The following is a 21,423-nucleotide window of genomic DNA, read 5'->3' on the forward strand; positions in this document are numbered from 1 at the left end:
TTCTTTTGGAAGTAAATTAATGGGGGTGATTCCTTGGAAATGGGTATTAGAGGAGGGCCCATTTATGATGGTGTAGAAATGCTGCCAGTTGTTCATGTGAACTGTGTCGGTGGGATTTGTTCGGTGTGCGAAGGAAGGAATCATAAAAGTAGATGTGTGTCCTTTTTTCGTACCATACCCCCACCACATATTGAAAGCTCAACCCAATCTAGGCAAAACAAGCATTGGCATGGATTAGATTAAAAAAAAATTAATTTAAATCAAACCGGTTTACGGATATTGTTATATTCTTTTTGTCTAGTTGGATCTTCTGGCCCCCATTTCCTTGCGGTTAAACGTCATAATGTTGGCATATATTAAATTGGTATGTTAGTCAGATGTAGTGAGAGTGGTGTATAGGTGGTATCACCTTTTTAGTAGGTGGCACCACAAAAAAATACGGGTTTCAAGTTTTAACCCGGTATCAAATACACAACATAGGATAAGGAGAGAAGTAATGCCACTTCATTGGTGGCACTAGTCATGCCTCCCTGAGAGACGACATTGGTGCCAGCGGCACATTCTCTCCGTCAACCACACAATGCACTGCAAATGCAGTGTTAAGTCTCATTGAAGCACGAAAAAAAAGAGGGAGGGGCAGATGGGGGACCATGATTATAAGGTCCCCTTATAGAGAAAATCCAGCAGAGGGAGAAAGAAAGAAAGAAAGAAAGAAAGAAAGAAAGAAAGAAAAGAAAGAAAAGAAAAGAAAGGAGAAGAAAGAGAGAAAAAATATATGTTTGTTAGTAATTAATTATTTTTAATTTAAAGGGACTAGTAATTTTTTTAGACAAAATGGATTAATTATTTTTTATGTTGTTTTTTATTTATTGTAAAGTTTTTTTTGGGCTAATAATTATTATAAATTGTTTGTGTTTAGTTTAGTGTTTTATTGTGATTTTTTATGAATGTAAATTTTTTGTTTTTTTAATTATTTTAAAGTTATTTTGTTAGTAATTTATGATTAGATTATAAATTGTTTGTGTTTAGTTTAGTGTTTATTGTGATTTTTTATGAATGTAAATTTCTTGTTTTTTTAAAATTATTTTGTTAGTAATTTTTTATTAGGTTATAAATTATTTGTGTTTAGTTTAGTGTTTATTGTGATTTTTTATGAATGTAATTTAAAAAAAAACATTTTAAAGTTCTTTTGTTAGTATTTTATGATTAGGTTATAAATTGTTTCTGTTTATTTTAGTGTTTATTGTGATTTTGTATGAATTTAATTTTAAAAAAAAATATTTTAAAATTATTTTGTTAGTAATTTATGATTAGGGTATAAATTATTTGTTTAGTTTAATGTGTATTGTGGTTTGTTATAATGTAATTTTAATTGTTTTTGATTTATTTAACAATTTTTTAATTTATTAAAATATTGATTAAATTTGTTTTTATATAATTTTATAGGTTGTTTGTAAGAAATTAAGCGTGTATGTTTCTATTTTTTTTGTTGATTCGTATGTTTTTTTATGTTTAGATAATTTATGTTTATTTTAATTATATTATTATTGTAAACTAACATAATTTTTAAGTAGGTAAAATATGAGGTTTATTATATTTTTTATTGTAATTATATTATTATTCTACTATATTTATTGTATTATTTACTGTATGTATAATATTAATATGTTTGATAATTATTAAAAATGGACCATCTAGAAATTAATTATCGAAATTTGTTATTCTCAACAAATTGTTAGGGTGTCTCAGTTTTATATTTTAATATTGTTTCTTCTATTATTAGGATAAATAGGCTCAAATCCAAACTATTTACCTACCGTACTATGTTTTTTTTGCAATAACCTAATTGATTTTTTTTAAGTTGCAGATTTGCAACAAATGAGTTCTTTGATTAATAATGATGACCACATATCAAATACTATTAATGAGATGGTAATAAAATTGTTATTTGTTACTCACATCATTTACGAAATTAAATTAGGTTATATTAACTATTTTGCTAATTTAATAATATTAGGGCCCGTAAGGCGCATTGAGGGGTCGTGTGAATGGTGTAGACTATTTGTCGGATGAACGCCTCATGCCATACTTGGAGTTAGCCAGCTTCAGATCAGCGACATTAATCTGGACCTTTGATTTGCGATAGGACTTAATATTTGCTTTAGTAGAGTGATGGCGCCCGGAGACCCACATATTTCATTTGCCGTGTGGGGAGTAAACTATCATTCTGCAGGATGTTGCACTACAACTTGGGTTCCCGATCGACAGGATTGCGGTTACGAGCGTAAGTTCGATATCTGTGTCAGCAGCCTTTTGCTATAACTTACTTGGACACTCGCCCAGTGAGGAGAAATTTATGGGTTTAAGGTTTTCATGGCTAAAGGCTAATTTCGGGCATTTATCGAGTACTGTCACTGAATGGGAGGTGATGTATGTCGTTCGAGCTTTCATTATACACATTATAGGGGGTATACTCATGCCGGATGGAAACAACAATAATATCCATTTGATGTACTTGCCTCTATTATCTGATTTGCGTAACATCCGTTCGTACAATTGGGGGTCTGCAGTGTTAGTTATGTTGTATCGCAAACTTTGTCGGATGACAAATCTTTCTGCCGTGGACATAGGTGGATGCCTTATATTGCTGCAGTCTTTGGCGCTTTACCGGATGCCATTCTTAGTATCGATTAGTCACCAATCATATGTATTTCCACTCATGAATAGGTGATGAATTTTTACTTATTATAACAATTATTTGAATTTTTTTCGGATGATATTATTCTAACAATTTGTTTTTGAAGATGGAGTACTAATTGGGTATCGGGAGGTCATACACGGTTCCGATGTACCGTCTGATGATTGAGAATCATGTTGGAGAGGGAGTAAGTTTTTCCAATATTCATGACATTTTATTATTTTATCTTACTCGACCCGCATTAATATAACCATGTTATTAATTGTGCAGTTCATCTGGATGCCCTATTCTGTTCCAAAAATTATGCCGGTTATTCCATGATCTGCCCATGTCCACTCAGACCTATAGTACATTAACGCACCCATTGTCAATTTCTAGTTAGTGGAGTGGTATCATAGGGATCAAGTACTCCGTCAGTTCGGTTGTATATAGTATACCCCGCCAGTACAATTGGGGGACATCTACGAGATTAGCAAGAGGGGGAAACATGGAAATGATTGGGCGGTAGTGTATGAATAATATATTGCAATGTAAAACAATCGGCTTGGGCGGATACCTCAGATGGATCGTGCTTTGGATCTGCAACCCTCGTTGAAGTACATACATTGATACTTTGAGATAGGGAAATCTTATTTATTTGGTGGGCAGTCGATGATAGTCCCTCCGCATATGACATGACTTGCGCAACCCTCCCATCCCTTTCCACATCTGCTTCTTGCACCCGAGCCAGAGCCAGAGCTAGAGCCAGATCCAGAGGCAGAGCTACACTTTGGGGATAGTTCTTATCATTCAGACTTGGGGAGCGATGACTATTTCCCGGGCTCGTCGGGCCACGAATATCATTCAGAGTTTGATATCTTTAGCCCACTACAATCGCAGTACTCCACTCCTCTTAGCTCAAGTTCATCGATGGCGTTTGAGGCATATGATTTTTCTTCTATGTTTCGCACACCCCCACATGCGGGTGAAGAGAATGTTGATCACTGCAATCACCCGCAACGTGAATGTCGACCTTTACAAAAATATACCCCTAGGACCACACTATCAAACCATTAATTTTAGGGGTTTTTACAATTTAAATAGTCAAATTTGTATTTATCTAATTCTACAAAAATATAAATGCAAAAATACAAATTTTGTAATTCAAATTAGATTAATTGCAACAAACTTGAGACAAACTTTGTATTTATTTAATTGAGATTCATTGTAACATTAAAAATTGGAACAAACTTTGTAATTTAAATTAAATTAATTGCAACATTAAAAAGAGAAACAAACTTTGTAATATAAATTAGATACATTGGAGTACATTAGCTCAATTCCTACCCAATCGCGATGATTGTCCAATATGGTAGTTTCGGTGTGGGCATTTACTCTGATTATGACCAGCTAATCTGCATACGTTACAAAGCTTCCCGTCGGATTTCTCCCTAATGTCATTTCATTATGGATTTTGGATGATTGCAAACGACCTTTTGGATTCTTACGCAACCCTTTGTCTGGGACAAGCTCGAAAGTTGTCGGAGGCACCTCCCATGTAGGTAGGTCAAAAGTATGGGGAACTCGTTCCCTCGAACATGTAACATGCGCTCAAGAATATACACCTCATTGATAAATTGTTAAACATTGAGCGAGACTTTAGCACAAGCTGCCATAACATGCGCATATGGATAATGAAGTGTTTGAAACCTCTTGCAATCGCACCTTCTATTTCGGGAATTAACTCCGTAAGACCTAGGTGGTATGCCGGGTCGACGACTGATGGTCTCCATAACTTGAAATGTTTCAAAACATCATGAATATACTTCTACATTTATTGACCTCGTCATTTGACGATTCACAACCATTGCATCCCTGGCATATTTGACAAACACGTGTCTCGTCTCCATCTGGTTGACTTGTTGCTGCCCATTCTTGGCATCAAGGTAGCCAACTTGTAGAACGTAGCCAATAACACATATAAAATTGAAAGATGTTGTGTTTTCATCAACACAGAGTTAACCCCATTTGCTAAGTTGGTGGTCATATGACCATAGCGAAAGCCTTTGTCAAAACTTTGTGCCTATTGCTAAGGTTCCATGGTACCCAACCACTGTTAAAAATATATGTTCATTTCACCCTCCATGTCACTTTCAAGTCGAGTCATCCTTTGCCGAAAAATGTGTGACTTTAGCTCGTATGTTGTGTATGTATTAAGAAAAGATAAGTTACAGTCTCGCCCTAAAACATTAAAATGTATATTGAAAAGATAATGTCATCCTTTACCTATTCTCATAACTTGTCTCCGCCAATTTGCATTCTTATAATCTCGATGAAAGTTAACTGTGATGTGCTGGATGCAGTAAATGGATCTACATGATACACCTAAACTCTTAATGCGACAATTAATCCTTTCTCTCTATTGGAGATGATGCAAATATTATTGTTACAAATAAATACCTCCGCAGGTTCGTAAGGAAGAATTCCCATGATTCTATATTTTCGTATCTAAAATGGCAAACATTATCGGGAGCACGTTTTTATTCTCGTATTAAGCAACCCCAAGAAGCAATATCTGTATATATTTACTGTATAACCAGGTCCTATATACTTACACAAACGACTTGTAATGGGGAAATGTGTACATGTATGGATCAAACGTCTAGAACATTCGTTGGAATTTTTTTCGGTTGTAGTTGGTCATCCAGGCTGTAATAAGGCCGTGTCTGCAACTCAATTACAATCTCCGGTACATACTCCTGCATAGTGACTATCCATCCTTATAGCTCATTGTACGATGCATTGAAATTTCCGTACAATTGCTCAATTTCTATATCTTTAGCTATCCATGTCTTCCGGCATGATACTTGATTCTGGAATCGTGCCTGTATTTCAACAATCAGTACCGAAACTTTAATGGTCGGCATGTCTTTCACCATTGGCATGATGCACTTATAGATAATTTTAGAATCAAGGTTCCGATGATCTTCTGTCATACGTGTTGAAGTGTATGTGTGAGGGCCCAACAAATTTTTGTATCTCTCACATCTGTGACTTATGGATAAATGCGGCTCGTACCCGCTAATTGCAGCCTTCCATTGACCTTCTACACTTTCCAATGTATAATGTCAGTTTAAGCACGATGACTTTGTAGTCCACTGGCACATTCATGCTATATCGCTTAATGGTAAATACACACTCTTCCTTACTTTTGAATCTCTGCCCCACAAACAACTCCTCAAGATCGAAATATATGGCCAGCCAGTGAGCAAGTAGTATTTCAGGGTACTCCAAAAACTCGACTGCATGCGTCGCACCAGGTTTATAAGCGACGTGTTTGCCCCAGGATTATCGTGTATCACAATACGTCGAATCTAGTTCCTGACTGAAGACACGTTAACATTTCCATAGTCATTCACGCCTTCGTCGTCAGTATCATCCGGGACCTCGTTCACATCAGGATCACTATCACTATCGACCTCATGATCAGAAGGATCACTAATATTGTATCCATCATCACCAACCACATTAGTCTCGAGTGCAACATTAAGATTGATGTTGATCTCGCGTACAGTCGATTGACTATCAATGTACGATATCAGAACCACCATACACGACTCTTGAGCTCTATGTTCTTCACCTAATAGAGTGGGATTTGCAGTTGGCTTCACACCAGCTAACTCAAAAAATAACTGAATCGGTGCATTTTGGTCGCTCCAATTCCCACAATAAAGAGAAACCATTGTCTCCACCGTTTACAAGTTCCATCTCGGTGAATTTGATGGGATCTGTCGAAACTAGAAACTTGTAGAAAAGTTTCGAAATCCTTCTCCCACAACGTCTACCAATTTTTGCACTAATCTTTTCCTTCATATCATCAAACGAGATAATTCTGTTAAATCTCACTGCTATTTGTTGGCAACATTCAAATATGCATCCAACTGTTATTGTCAAAATTACTCCATCGAAATAAACGCATACGAAAAATTGATTATCCATCTTCAATACTAAATCTGTTAAAAAAGAAATAAAAATTCTCAAAACAATTTCGAACAGTAAAAAAAATTACTTAGATAGAAAATTTAATGAAAAAAAAGACCAAAATTATATCAATATGCAAAACTTTTCGTTCATAAGCTCAGACTTTTTCAGTTCTCATTTCGTACATGTAGAACCATATTTACTCCTTTTTTTTCACATTCTCTACTATCTAACGTTTACTTTATCTTTACATTTAACCACTTAAACTCATTTCTACGTTTTCTTCCATCTTCGATTCTGTATCTTCCTTTGAGAAATTCTCTATATTAAATTCTGAATTCTTTTCAAATTCATCTTCTACAATCCAATTTGGAAATTCCTTAGGATTTTCTTCCTCTTTAATCTTTATAACGGGTATTGAATTTATAAATTATCTTAGTAATTTCTTAACAACTAATTTATCTATCCATGGCATGTCCATGGCATGTCAAAGGCATTTTACTTCTCAATCAATTTTCGCGAACCTACACTTTCTCTCGTTATTTTTCTTACTCCATAAGAGATTATAAACTTCACGAATATAACTATATTTCAATAGGTTCGTGGTACCAATGTCTTCCAAAGTTGGTCTAAAATGATTTGATGCTCCCGTTCTATTAATGTCCCTCTAAAGGTCAAGTATTACACTTTCATAACACTTCTTGCATCTTTTGATTTACGATAATAAGGTGTTGAATGATGTCTTCTTTTGGTTTCATTCTATAATCTTGCAATTCTCTCATAATCTTATCAACTTTCTCCCTTTGTGCTAAAGTTGTTATCTCTCCAGGTAATATAAGATTTATTGTCATTTCTACCAATATCTATGACAGAAAATAAAATTTCTTTCAAATTTCAGTATTTATCTATTTTCCTCTAGTGTCATCACTAACTAACAATTAATTTATAATAGTTACTAACAAAATAACTTTAAAATAAATTAAAAAATAATAAAAAGATTACATTCATAACCTAACAAATCACAATAAATATTAAACTAAACAAACAATTAACCTCATCATAAAAATTACTAACAAAATAACTTTAAAATAAATTAAAAAATAAAAAAATTACATTCATAACCTAACAAATCACAATAAACATTAAATTAAACAAATAATTTATAATAGTTGCTAACAAAATAAATTAAAAACAACATAAAAATAACAATAAACAAACTATACAATACTAATAAATAATTTATCCTCATCATAATCCCTTCTATTAAAAAAAAAACATTATCCTTCATTTTTCTTCTCCTCTTCTTTCTTCTTTTTTGCTATCCTTTTTTTTTGTTAAACTATTTCTCTTCTTCACTGGGGACCATTGAAAGGACCCCCAAATCTGCTTCACCAGTGCCGCCTATCAGATAAGGGTCACTAGTGCTGCCTATTGATATGGCACCACCCCTATATATCATTCCCATATTTCTACGCGGGCACATACTAAACCCAAAACCCGTATTTTTTTGTGGTGCCTCCTACTAATAAGGCACAACTAATATAAAATTATTATTTTTAAACATTAAAGAAATAATTTTCAGAAAAAAAGGGGTGATGCCGCCTATGCACCACCCTCCATTGTCTTTGATATACCATTTTGGTATATAATCTGGCTGACATACCAATTTGGTGTATAATTATTTATTTTATATTATTACAGTAAAAAAGTCAATTTTAGGCATGCCCAGCTCCATAGAGTGACAATGATGTGTATAATACTCAAGAATTAATTCATCATTGTATGATCAAAGATTACTAGTGATTCCAACATTATGCAGGTGAGTTAAAGCTTGCAACCCAAGCCAAAATTTGTTTTTTGAGATGAAATTAAAAGATTTTTAGGGAACAAAACTAAAATTTGTATTAAATGACTTAGATTAAATCATTATTTTTTAGGACGACCCAAAAATGAATTGATAATTCTCATATTTAGAATTATTTTAGTTTAGTTTTCCTAGTATTTTAGGAATTTTAGCTTTTATGTTAATTTTTATTATATTTATAGTTATATTTTATTCATACTTTGTTTAATTTTCATCATTTTTAGAGTTACTTTGGGTTAAGATGCAAATTTCTTTTTCAATTGTAAGTTTAGAGTTAAGCGTGGAAGAATTGGATCTCCCGACCTCTCTTTGATTCAAACCTGAGCGGATGTCAGAGGCAATAACTTGGATCAAAAGGGATGGAAACACTGGTGGCTTGGGATCATAATGGTAGCTTGGTGGATGGATGTTACCACAAGGTCTATCAAGGCTGCTGAAGCTCCACCCCCCCGCCCCCCACCCTCTTCCCCAAGCTGTATTTTTTTAGGCTAAAGATCGGGTCCAATATTACTTGTAGTGCAAAGGCCACCATTTTAGCAATCTGTAAATTAATGAGAAAGAATTTTAAAGTTCTTTTAAAGGCATTTTCGTGTTAGAATTGGGCAGACCCAGAGTTGGAACGTGGGGAAGAATAAGAGGTGATCTGGATTACTCCATCAAATACACCTCCATAATTGTAATCTCTCTCTCTCTATATATAGCTGAAGTGAACTATCACAAGTAGATTATATGGTGAAATTTCCACTTAGCTATGTAGATACAATTGGCGTATGTTTTTCAGCCTTTAATCGGAATCTGGTATCATACCTAGCTACCTTAGCTGGACCCATACTTCAACAGTTCCCACCTGAATGGTCGGAATACATAAAGAACTTCAGGGGAGCTTTTGAAGAGCAGAGCCACACATACACACACAGCAGCAATAGCAACCATGGACAGCATGGTCGGCCTATATACCAGGGATGTTCTTCTGTTTCCATAGGCCAACTTCTTTTCACATGCCTTGCAACCATCCTGCCTCGCTTTCTTCTTAATCTTTTGAATCTCCAGACTGACGGCCATTGCCGATCTGGTTCCATCTGATAGTTTCTGCTTGGAGTTGCAGTCTAATGGAGTTCCAGGGATATCCAGCACAATATATCCACATTCTGATTTTTTGTTGATTTTTCTCTGAACCAGATGGATGTAGCTGTAGTGACCTTGAAGGCGTGCATAATCATTAGGTGTCAAACCTGTGCTGTCCTGAGCACTTTTCCATGCTTCAATTGCCACCTGGACAAGGCACACAGTCAGGTCGGTACCGGAAGAGGAGCATTATTGTGGATCTTAACCCAAGAAAATCAAAAAACATTGTGACAAAGATAGAGACGGTCCAAAGATATCAATCAGCATTAGAGCAGTTCAAGTTCAGGAGTTAAGATCATAAATCAGTAAAATATAGAAAGAGGATGTGGAGGGGCAGGCACATAGGGATTATGATTATTATACTCAATAGCATGCTTTCCAATGACAAACATAATGCATTATGTTGAAAATACAAAGAGAGACATCAGGAGATACCAATCCAGGATCATCAGTTAATGCATCTAAAACATTCTCGCAGCCTTCCCGACTAGCTACCATGTGAAGAGGAGTCAACCCAGCAGGCCCGACAACATTTGGTTTAAACATAAATCCATAGTCGTTTCCATCCACTGATAGCTTCTGCTTAGATCCAGGCTTATCCAATACTTCATTAGGAACATATCTTAATAGTAATTCTACCATGGGCCTGCAGTTTCTTCGAACAGCTTTGTGGAGCAGACACATATCCAACAAAGCAAACTCCATAGAACTATGGTCCCCTAAATCAACTGTTCCGTCAAAGAGAATGCCCAGAAGTTTCTTAACTACGGCACACCAGTCATGGTCCATGGAGAATTCCATAAGCCACTTGAACCGCCTGAAAGGAAAGAGATTTAGATTGGGGTTCACGTCACCCAGCTTCCTGTTCAAGTGATTTCTATGAAGAAGCCATCCCATTTCATGTATAAAGTCCAGTGCTTGATTCCTGATTTCCATTTTCTCCTCTTTTTTGTTAATGTCAACGGTTGGTACAGCTGTTTCTATCACTCCCTCCAGTGTACAAATCTCAGAACACACTTCTTGCTCTGCAACTATGAATGGGAAAAAGGTGCTGCTGAGTCCAAAGTCTTCAACCTGATAGAATCATATGATCAAAATCCATGCATTAGAGTGGAGAGGAAAAACACACTCCATCTATGCAGAACACAAATAATTTGTGGATCCTTTATTTTCTTTTAAAAATCTAAGACCAAGTCTCAGCTCTCAACTAGCACTTAGTGGACTCCTTTCCAATGATATTTACCAAGTGACTGACTCGGTTGCTTGGTTTCAAAGCAGATGATATTATTTGATCAAGACAGTATGCATATCTAGTAACAATATTTCACAGGAAATGAGATGTTAAGGCCCATATCCAACCCCAACCCTATTCTCCCAAACAACCAAAACACCACATCCACAACTGCATTATAAGGCTACATGGTTTTGTACTATAGATCTATCATCTTGAAATCTCAAACAGGCTTTCATCATAGATACTTAAGTAATTTACTATGTCTAATCAAATTTCACCGTGAACAAAGAATCTGATAGGAAAACACCAAACTAAGACTGCACCTCAATAAATCCTCTTCCAGAAACATTTGGTATAGAGCATAGAAAACAAAGGTGTTGTAGTTTATCTTGTTCATTGATGGGATCAACAGCATCCATCAAGTCATAACAAGTTTCCTGCACCAGATACTTTCCTTCAACCGCACAGAGTAACCTGAACCAGAGGTAGTTGGATTTAGTACTTGTTCAGGTAAACTAACAGTATAACTCTTCTTTTATACTATTAGTCTTTTATAACATCTGCGTGCGTACACATTCTACTAAATAAAGGATGAAAAGAAAGCATAGCTGGATTCAAAGATAATGAAGAAATACCTTGTGCTGGATTGATTAAGGTTAAAGCCTTTAACAACAAATTGAGCTCTCTCGGTTACTGATACAGCAATTGGCTTGATGCTTGAGATCTTACAATTTCGGTGGCTTTTCAGAGGTAAAGGAGCATCCAGCACAACCCTTCCTGCAGCATAGATGGGGGCAAAAAAACATAGGCTAGTCTTTTGACAATGTCTATGCGAAGTACTAATTTGTTGGTAATTAAATAAAAAGAAGAATTTTAAAGTTGCTAATGAAAGCAGAAAGTCATGGCTTCAGTGGGATTATATTTCAGACTTTGCAGCCTATAGAAAGAGAAGCATATCACAATATGTGCAGGTAAAGCTATCTGATTTCTTGGTATTTATCACACACTAAAACAGACAACTGTATTGGAGATACTGAGGCTGATGTGGAGAATCCAGTTCTTGAAGCTGAGGTGTTTCGGTGATTGTATTGCCCTTTATGGATCTTTTTCTGTTTTCTGGCTCCTGATTTGTGGTGTTTCTGGTTTCTTTATACTACTGTGTCTTGCTTGCATATTGGTTTACGTGTTACTGTTTTCTGGTGATTGTAATGTATTGAATTAGGGGTTATGGTTTTCTTTGGCTTGTATGAAATTTTTTCAAGTATTGATAAATTTTTGCCCTAGCAACAAAAAAAAAAACGGAGCAACTGTGGCTAAGGAACTCTTTCAAGATTACAGACTGTTGAGAATCTTTTGATTATTTGATAGCATTAATTACTATCTTTAGAGATTACAACTGATTTTTAGATATTCTAATTAAGAAATATTCTTTCCTTAAGTTGATTCAATCTTCATGTATATATAGTTGTACATATTTATAAGAAATATATACTTTTGAGATTTTTTTCCTGATTTTTTCCAAAAACCCTAGAAACACAGAATTGGTACTTTCCACCCTAGCATTATTTTTTTCTCTCACAGCCCCTACCATTGGAGTCAGCATCCACTCGCCGGCAAAACCTCAGACTCCGGTGACCAGAAGACCCGCGTGTGGGCCTCACGCGCCGTCGTAAGCTGCTGCAGCTTTGTTTCATGCGCTGCGCGTGAGTTTGCTGCTTTGTTTTCAAGAACTCAGTTAGACTCTTTAGTTTGTGATGCTTGTGAGTTTGCTAAGCATACAAGAAACAGTTATCCTTTACATAATAATAGAAGTATTGTTCCTTTTGAGATTATTCATTAGGATGTTTGGCGCCTTACTTGCCTTATTTCTTTACTTGATAATTGTTGGTTTGTTACATTTATTGATTGTTGCACTCGGATGACATGAGTTTTTTTATTGAAGTCCAAAAGTGATGTTTTCTCGTATTTTCGTTCTTTTCATAAATTGATTACTACTCAGTTTGATGCTAAGGTTAAGATTTTGCGAACTAATAATAGAACCGAGTATAACTTTAATGATTATTTAGATTCATATGGGATTTTGCATCAAACCAGTTGTCTAGGTACAAGTGCTCAAGATGGTGTTGCCAAAAGAAAAAAATTGGCATCTTTTGAAGGTTGCTAGATCACTTATATTCACTATGAACCTCCCAAAGCCTTATTGGGGGATGCGACCTTAGTTGTTGCTTATCTCATTAATCGGATGCCTCTTCGGTTCCTTGATTTTAAAAGTCCTATAGAAACCTTACAGGGCAAGACGGATTACCCAATTTCACCAAAGGTCTTTGGTTGTGTTTGCTTCATTCATCTTCGACATGGGAGCAAACTGAATCCTGGAGCAGTCAAATGTGTTTTTATTGGATACTCCCCTAGACAAAAGGGTTACAAATGTTATCATCCTCCATCTAGGAAGTATTATGTCAGTATGGATGTAACATTTCGTGAGGATGAACCCTACTTTTCTTCATCACAATCATCTCTTTGGGGGGAGATTGAAAATGAAGAGATGACACCTTATTCTGTTACTCTTCCGAGCGAGAATTTAGTTCTAGTAGAGACTTCGGTTCAAAAGAAGACTAGCGGACGATTGTTGGATAGGCCTGATTTAAGGACATACACTAGAAAAGGTAAGAAAGAATATGCCATCATACAATCTACTTTATGCCTCGACTCTTCACTGTCAAGTGAGTCTTCTTTACCTAAGTTTGCTACTGAAAGGTGTTAGAACTTTTACTTTACATCCTATTTCTGACTTTGCCTTGTATGATTCGTTATCCCCATCCTATAGAGTTTTTGCTTTATCTTTGTTCTCTATGTCTATTCCACAGGATTAGAGAGATGCTATCACTGATCCAAGATGAAAGAAGGCTATGATTGAAGAAATAAGGGCTTTAGCAAAAAATGAGATGTGGGAACTGATTAATTCCCCCAAGGGGTAGAAAATGGTTGGCTGCAAATGGGTGTTTACTATCAAGTATAAGGTTGATGGTTCAATTGAAAGACTCAAAGTCAAATTAGTAGCGCAAGGATTCACTCAAACATATGGAGTGGATTATCAAGAAACATTTGCTCTAGTTGCTAAATTGAACACGATTAGGATCCTTTTATCATGTGCAACAAATCTCAACTGGGACTTACAGCAGCTTGATGTAAAGAATGCCTTCATACATGGAGACTTGGAAGAAGAAGTGTATATGAGAGTCCCTCTAGGATTCGAGGATAAAGATACTCAAGTGAAGGTATGTAGACTGAAAAAAGCCCTATATGGACTAAAGCAATCTCCTAAAGTTTGGTTTGACAAATTTAGTAAGGCCATGGTTTCGTTTGACTATTGACAAAGTAATGCTGATCATACCCTCTTTATAAAACATCACAAGGGTAAGATTACTCTCCTTATAATTTATGTTGATGACATAATTATGACAGGAGATGAAGGAAGAAATGACCCAACTTAAGAAATAATTGACTCAAGAATTTGAAATCAAAGACTTGGGAAAATTACAATATTTCTTCGGAATAGAAGTGGCCAGATCGAAAGAGGGAATCTTTATTTCCCAAAGAAAGTATGTCTTAGATCTTCTGATAGAGATAGACATGTTAGGTTGCAAACCAACAGAATCACCTATTGAAAGAAATCACAAGTTACAAGCAGGGATCGGTGAAATGGTGGATAAAGGGAGATATCAAAGACTCATCGGACGATGATTTATCTTGCACATACTCGACCTAATATAGCCTATGCAGTTAGTTTGGCAAGCCAGTTTATGCATGATCCTCGTGAAACTCATATGCAGACAGTATTGCGAATTGTGCTATTTGAAGTCTGCACCAGGCAAAGATGTTCTCTTCTCCAAAAATAGTCATCTCAAGATAGAAGTATTTACAGATGCAGATTGGGTTGACTCTCTTGATGACAAAAGGTCTACAACGGGTTATTGCACTCTTGTGGGAGGAAAATTAGTCACTTAAAGGAGCAAGAAACACAATGTCGTGACTTGATCAAGTGCAAAGGCTGAATATAGGGCCATGGCTCAAGGTGTTTGTGAGCTTTTATGGCTGCAAAAGGTATTGGAAAAACTCAAGTTGTTGAACGAAAATGGATCAACCTTGTACTGTGACAACAGAGCGGCCACCAGTATAGCTCGAAATCCAGTGCAACATGATAGAACCAAACACATCGAAATAGATCGTCATTTTATCAAGGAAAAAGTAGTCAGTGGTGCCTTAAGCCTATCTTTTCTAGGAGCTGAAAAACAGCTGGCGGGTGTTTTTACTAAAGAGCTCAACTGTAAGACTTATCATAATCTTCTTTGCAAGTTGGGAATGCGAGACATCTATGCACCAACTTGAGGAGGAGTATTGATAACCTTTTGATTATTTGTTAGCATTAATTAGTATCTTTAGTGATTACAACTGATTTTTAGATATTCTAATTAAGAGATATTCTTTCCTTAAGTTGATTCAATCTTCATGTATATATAGTTGTACATATTTTTAAGAAATATATACTTTTGAGTGAGTTTTTCCTCAATACATTAGAGTATTCATCTCTAGTTTCATCATAGACAGACAAATAGACACATACAAGCACTAAAGCAGATGCATACATATATTGTATATACACATATGTTTGTGTGTGCGTCTGTAGAGAGAGAGAGAGAGCGGAACCATTATAAATAAATGCTACAGAGTGCTGAACCCTAGCATACACCCATCCAGTTTTCCAGAAAGAGTCATTGGACACATCAACTAGCTTTCTCAAGCTGGAACCGAGATCATAGCATAGCTGCATGTAAAACAGTAAGAAAGAAGATAAGCAAGGGTTTTCCTGAATAATAGATGCAACTCCCACTTTACCATCTCCGACAAAGCATACCTCTTCCCAGGCAGACTCTCGTAAACGAAGATATATTGTTAATATTATGCAGCCAGGTCTTATGTAGCTTTCAATGTCGGCAGGACTGTGGGATAGCCACTCAAGGATCTGAAAAGTTCAATGATTTCCACAGAATGGAACCAACTCCATGAAGAATTATCAAAAGACCTTTAAACTAAATAATTCTACAAATTACCTGTCTACGTAGAGCAATAGGAAAATCATTTGGGTTCTTTCCAAAGAGCTTAAAAACGATTCGATCAGTGCGACTCTGAACATAGGCAAGAAAATTGCGGTCAAGTCAGAAAATGTTTTAACATCCCTAAGATAACATCACATAATTCTGCTTTGATGCATTATGTTGTTTCAATCATAGAACAAAATATTAGAAAATAGAGAATGAGGCAGTCCAAAAGCCTTCCAAAATAATTTCTTCAAAACTGAAAAACAAGTAAAACACAGTTGCATTGCACATGCATATTAGTTGATTGATTACATGCGAGTGTCTATCTCAGTGCAAAATACACTTACGAGAAACAGATATAAAGAACGGAGAATATAACTTAAAAAGCTTTACATACTGTTAACAAATGGTAAATATCATGCGATCTAACAATATTCAGTTGAACATAATGATAATAAATCTTTATAGAAGGTAATAAGTTGGCAAGCAATTTTTGTCTGTCCTAAAATATAGCTGGAAGGTGACAAAGCTCAAGAAAATTGAGCTCTCTAAAAAGAAAAGAGATGGTAACACACCTGAGCCTCTCCACCAGAGGTAGATGGTGACTGACTAGGGGTTAAATCTGAGTTCTTACTCAGTTGAGGAGGACTTGACTTGAGTGATTCAGGCACACCCACAGAGCTATGCAAAGAACCATTTACAGGATTTTTAAGGACCAGAGATCTTTCTAAGTTCTCTACATAGTCTTGTGAGTCATCATAAACATTATTCAAGTCTATCTTATCAATTCTGATCCTCTCAACTGTATCCCCTGTTTCACTTGCTCTGGGTTGGAAGCCGGCTCCCGACCAAATCAGTGTTCTAGATGGCGAACCAGACAGAATTCCATCTTGAGCATCATTGTTAGCTCTTCTATGTGCCAAATCAGAAGTAGGTACAGTCCCACAATAACCCATAGCCCCCTGCCACTCCGCGAGATTAGCACAGTCGTCTATTTTAGAGGCAGAACCAGAAGGCCTAACATGTTCAGTACTGCCAGAAACTACATCAGTTGGCTTTTCAAGATTCCCAAGAGACCTCCCAGCATTTGCTGCACCATGGAAACCTTGAAGAAATCCAGATAAGTTTCTTCCATTAGTTGAACAAGCTACATTGGCCAGGCTCCTCAACAGATGAGCAACTAGATCTTGATCCTTAGCTTGGTCAGAGTTGTTAGCTACAATTTTACAGAAGCCAAAAGTTCTTCAAGTGAAGGAAGAAGAATGACAGGAAATTAGAGAGGAAGTGAGGAAAAACATATAATGAATAAACTAAAAGCATATCAAAATGATATGAGAAATATGAAGCAAGTTAATATAAGTGGCTCCATCTTCCAAGTATCCTGAAGAAATAAATTTAATGAGTTCTAAATAAGTATAGGATTTGCCAAGGAACCAGTGCTCAGTGACACCATACATAACCGCTGGCCAATCATCACCAGAAAATATGTCATCCACATCAGATCTAACATCTATTTCAGTTGTAAACTTCCATGTAATTTGATTGGGCAGGAAACATGCATGTGAAGATACCTCAAAAACCATAAGTGCAAAATACTGAAAATTTTAACTGTTCTGTCGTTAGTAGGAAACATTAGGATTTGCAAAGTCACCAATCTCTTTCAAGCTTAATATGAAAACTCGTGGCTCCAAATTCCTTTATAAATTCAGTTACCAAAGTAAAACCGACATCTACCATAACTCACAGCTCCAAATTATATCCAGTTCCAAGTTTTAAAATTTACCATTACTACCTCTAAGATATATTTTCAAAATCTATTTAGAACTTGTACTCGGTCCCAAGTTTGGAAGTTTACCATTACTACACTTAAGAATTCATTTTGCAATTCTAGTTATCAAAGTAAAATAATACTTTTACACCTATAAGCAATTTGTTTGTTTTTCCATTATCTTTATTTCCTATCAACTACTACCCTCCAGCAATCTAACTAAAAGAACTGACTTGCAAGAACTTATTCTATAGTAAGTCATTACGATTTAGGCCGCATTTCAAATGAGCTAGATGTATGGACAAGTCCTATCTACTCCAAGATTCAAGAATCCTATGTTACGGGGTTCAATGCAAATCAATTTATCTGCAATGAAGACCATGTTAACCACAAGAACATTGTCAATCCATCTATTATTCTGTCACAAAGAGAAGCAGGTACTAATTTCATAGACCTATTGACAAGGTAAGTAAAAGGCAATGTGCTTAAAGCAGAAAATCCAGGAGCCTTGATCTCATCTGTAGCTTTCAGTAGGTCATCTAAGCAAATTAATTGATGCCACTGTCCTAGTTAAGCAGCGACATGACTAACTTTGTGTTAGAGAAGATACTTACAATGCATACTGGAGAGAATCCTCAGAAGACTTATCAGCAAAAAACTACTATTCCTTTCATCATTCAGTGAATTAGCAGTAGGTAAATTATCAGGATGAGTCTTCCTCCTACGTCGGTTATGACCAGCCAAACGTCTACGACAGCTCCTCTTCCCTTCATCAAACTCTTGAAGAACATGAAACCTGCCCATAAGTTTTAAGCAAGTTGGATCTAAATGGAGAACAGAGAGTTTTCTGCAGCATGGGCTAATTTTAAGAGCATCTAAACTAAACCGTAAGTAAACAAGAAGTTAAAGATGATAATATGTGAAATGCACTCACAAAGCAATATATAATGACCAAGGTCAGGATCATAATCTATGTTCTTAAAATGCAGATTCTTAGTAGTTTATATTTCACACTCATACACACACACACACACACACACACACACACACACACACACATAAACACAAATGTAATAAAATATAACCCACCTACTACACTGTTGACAGAAGCGCTGCATAGCATTTCCCACCAGTGCTTTAGTGGCCTTAGAATGCACATCACAAACTTTATGCCGTCGATGATAATCCTTGGCTTTGCTAAGATCAGCCCTACAATCCTCCACCTGACAAACTGCACGACAAGGAGTCCCAGTAACCTTGGTTTTCTTCCCACACTTAGCATCCTCATCCATGATAGGGTAAACCTGTCCTCCAAGTTGCAACTTAAGGGAACCAGCATCACCTTTTACCCCATCATCATCATCATCATCATTATCATCATCATCATCGAGAACAACGACAGCCCTTTTCTTATTCTGCATCTTTCTCTTCCCTTTCTCATTTCCAGGACTGCTGTGTTCTGAACAAGAAGATGAACTATGCGAGGAACCTGCATTTGGCGCAGTTTCAGGCCCATCAGGAAACAACCGCCTACTCCTACAATCTGATGGCACCGGGTTTAATGGAGTAGCTGTAAAAAGATCACCGTCCCATTTCCAGTCATTCAAATCCCATTCTACACTCTTCTTTTCAGCTGCTTTCAAATCAGATGCCGTTGGACCATAAAAATGACGAGGCTTGCCTCCAAATTTACCCTCCATTCATCTACTCAAAAAACCCCTCAAAACTACCAAGTTGCAGAATTCCAATTGAATTAAGACAAGTTGAGAAATTAAACAAGAATCTATTATAAAAATGATGAAACTTTAAAGCGGGTGAATTGTCCAAAGACACAAAACCTGAAAATGATTAGCCTATCTACCTTCCATTCACCGGCACTAGTCCTAGTCCATAAACATTCACCCAAGGTATTCATGGACAAAAAGAAGGCTTACCCACATGTCCAAACTTGTCTAATCATCAGCTAATCACCTCAAAATAAATAACAAAATCATCCCTTTATTCAAATTCTGGAAAGTTTTTGAATTAGAGTTGATCACCAATAGCCACAACAAGCGTGATAAGCCAGCAGTTTCAAGAAGCATCAAATTCATGAGGAAAAAAAACGGAGAAAAAGTAAGCAATACAAAAAGAAAAAACTTGGGCAGAAAATGTTAAGAGGAGAAGTGGAACCCCAGGGGAAACAAGTTGAAGAAGGGAAAGAAACAGTGATGTGCTTGGAAGCAAGGTGAAAAGAGAGGAAATTTAGGAAAAGGTTAGGAGAGAGTTTGTGAGATTATAAATGTGGTTCATAGAGAGAAAGAGACAACACTTTTTCTGCTTATTAAAAAGTACTAGCATTTATTTTATAAGGAATCCAAGCCCCACATCCGTGTCTTTCGCTCTCAAACTCTCAACTCACCGTAATAAAATTAAACCGAAATGTTTGCTAGACTGGAATATTACCCCCCCCCCCCAAACCCTTTTCCTACTCTTTGGGAATGCCAATGACCTGTATTGTAGATTAGTAGTAGAAGTAAAATAGGACCCCAAAAGTTCCCAACTAGGCTGGTGTGTTTGCATGTCCATTTTTCTCTTTTATTTCTTTCTTTGATCCTCAGTATCCAAAAGCTTCAAGGATTCACATTAAATTTGAAGTCATGCATGTGCATTTCTCAACTCATTGGACAGCAAATGTGAAAGCAAATGCAAATATAATTAGGTAGCATCAAAGAGAGGAATCTGGAGAAATTGATGGAGACCATTCAATAAGTGGACTCCCTTTGATTCTGTCGTCACCTTCCTTAATGGGGGAGCCGTTCGAGTTTTTGACTCACTATAACTATATTTTAAATTCCTTTTCTTTTCTTTGAACCTCATAGAAATTTATTTTTGCTGAATCTCTAAATTTGGTGTAAAATATTGACAAACCTGTGTGAATCTAAACCTAAAACTTTACATGATTTTCAAAAAGAAAAAAAAAAGTGTTACATATACACATGTGACGTGTAAGCAACATGTATAAACATTGTGATAGGAAAGCAGGTGTTGGTTTCGTATATGTAAACATTTTCAAAGTTGAAAGCGAGAGATGTGAAAAAAGGTAAAAGATAAATTAGGTAATTCATTTCCATGGATTTGATTCTTGGTATTTTGACCATAAGGAAAGGTTGTGAATGAATTGTGAGAAGCACAGCGGCTGGTAGTGGGTGTGATTGTGAACCTTAGTATTATTAACGTTATATTCTGTATGTTCCCAGCAGCCTGCTGTATGTATTGCACACTAAAATAGGCATAGGGAGAATGAGACGTAGTCAAGCTTATCTGAGGTACAATGCACTTAAACTGCAGTTCATTCATAGAATTCTAGCAATATGGATTCTATAAACTATAAAATCCAACATCTGTAGTAAATTAATAGATAATTAAAAAAAAAAAAACTTAGTCTGATCTATTGGAGAAGCTTTTGAAGTGATGAACATATTTTTAGTTTATTTATTTATTCTCCATGGATAAAGAGTAAAAACATAACGAGTATAACTAGACCTGATCATGGGTTGGATCGATGCAAAATGTTAGGCCCGTAAAAATGAGCTTAAATTCTGCCCAAGTCCTGTCTAAATTAAAAATGTTAAACCCGAGTTCGACCCTTCCATATTAAATTTTTTTTATATTTTTATATGAAAACAAATTTAA

The 21,423-nt window shown here is 36.0% G+C and overlaps 1 protein-coding gene and 1 long non-coding RNA gene across 2 annotated transcripts; one reads left to right on the forward strand and one right to left on the reverse strand.

Moving 5' to 3' along the window:
- Positions 1 to 1,701: 1,701 nt before the first annotated feature.
- Positions 1,702 to 3,864, forward strand: LOC121214497 (uncharacterized). The gene is made up of 3 exons (XR_005910112.1): positions 1,702 to 2,727; positions 2,805 to 2,885; positions 2,969 to 3,864. It is a non-coding gene; the product is annotated as an uncharacterized lncRNA (long non-coding RNA).
- Positions 3,865 to 9,148: 5,284 nt separating this feature from the next.
- Positions 9,149 to 20,233, reverse strand: LOC107910530 (squamosa promoter-binding-like protein 1). Its single transcript, XM_016838385.2, has 10 exons — positions 18,838 to 20,233; positions 18,363 to 18,544; positions 16,556 to 17,196; positions 15,993 to 16,067; positions 15,797 to 15,904; positions 15,589 to 15,706; positions 11,517 to 11,658; positions 11,205 to 11,355; positions 10,083 to 10,721; positions 9,149 to 9,794 (listed from the first exon to the last, which is right to left on the reverse strand). The coding sequence occupies exons 1-10, from the start codon at positions 19,446 to 19,448 to the stop codon at positions 9,339 to 9,341; spliced, it is 3,123 nt and encodes a 1,040-aa protein (XP_016693874.1). The 5' UTR covers positions 19,449 to 20,233; the 3' UTR covers positions 9,149 to 9,338.
- Between the last annotated feature and the right edge of the window lie 1,190 nt (positions 20,234 to 21,423).

This window comes from Gossypium hirsutum, chromosome D02, assembly GCF_007990345.1.
Source record: "Gossypium hirsutum isolate 1008001.06 chromosome D02, Gossypium_hirsutum_v2.1, whole genome shotgun sequence".
NCBI lineage: Eukaryota > Viridiplantae > Streptophyta > Magnoliopsida > Malvales > Malvaceae > Gossypium > Gossypium hirsutum.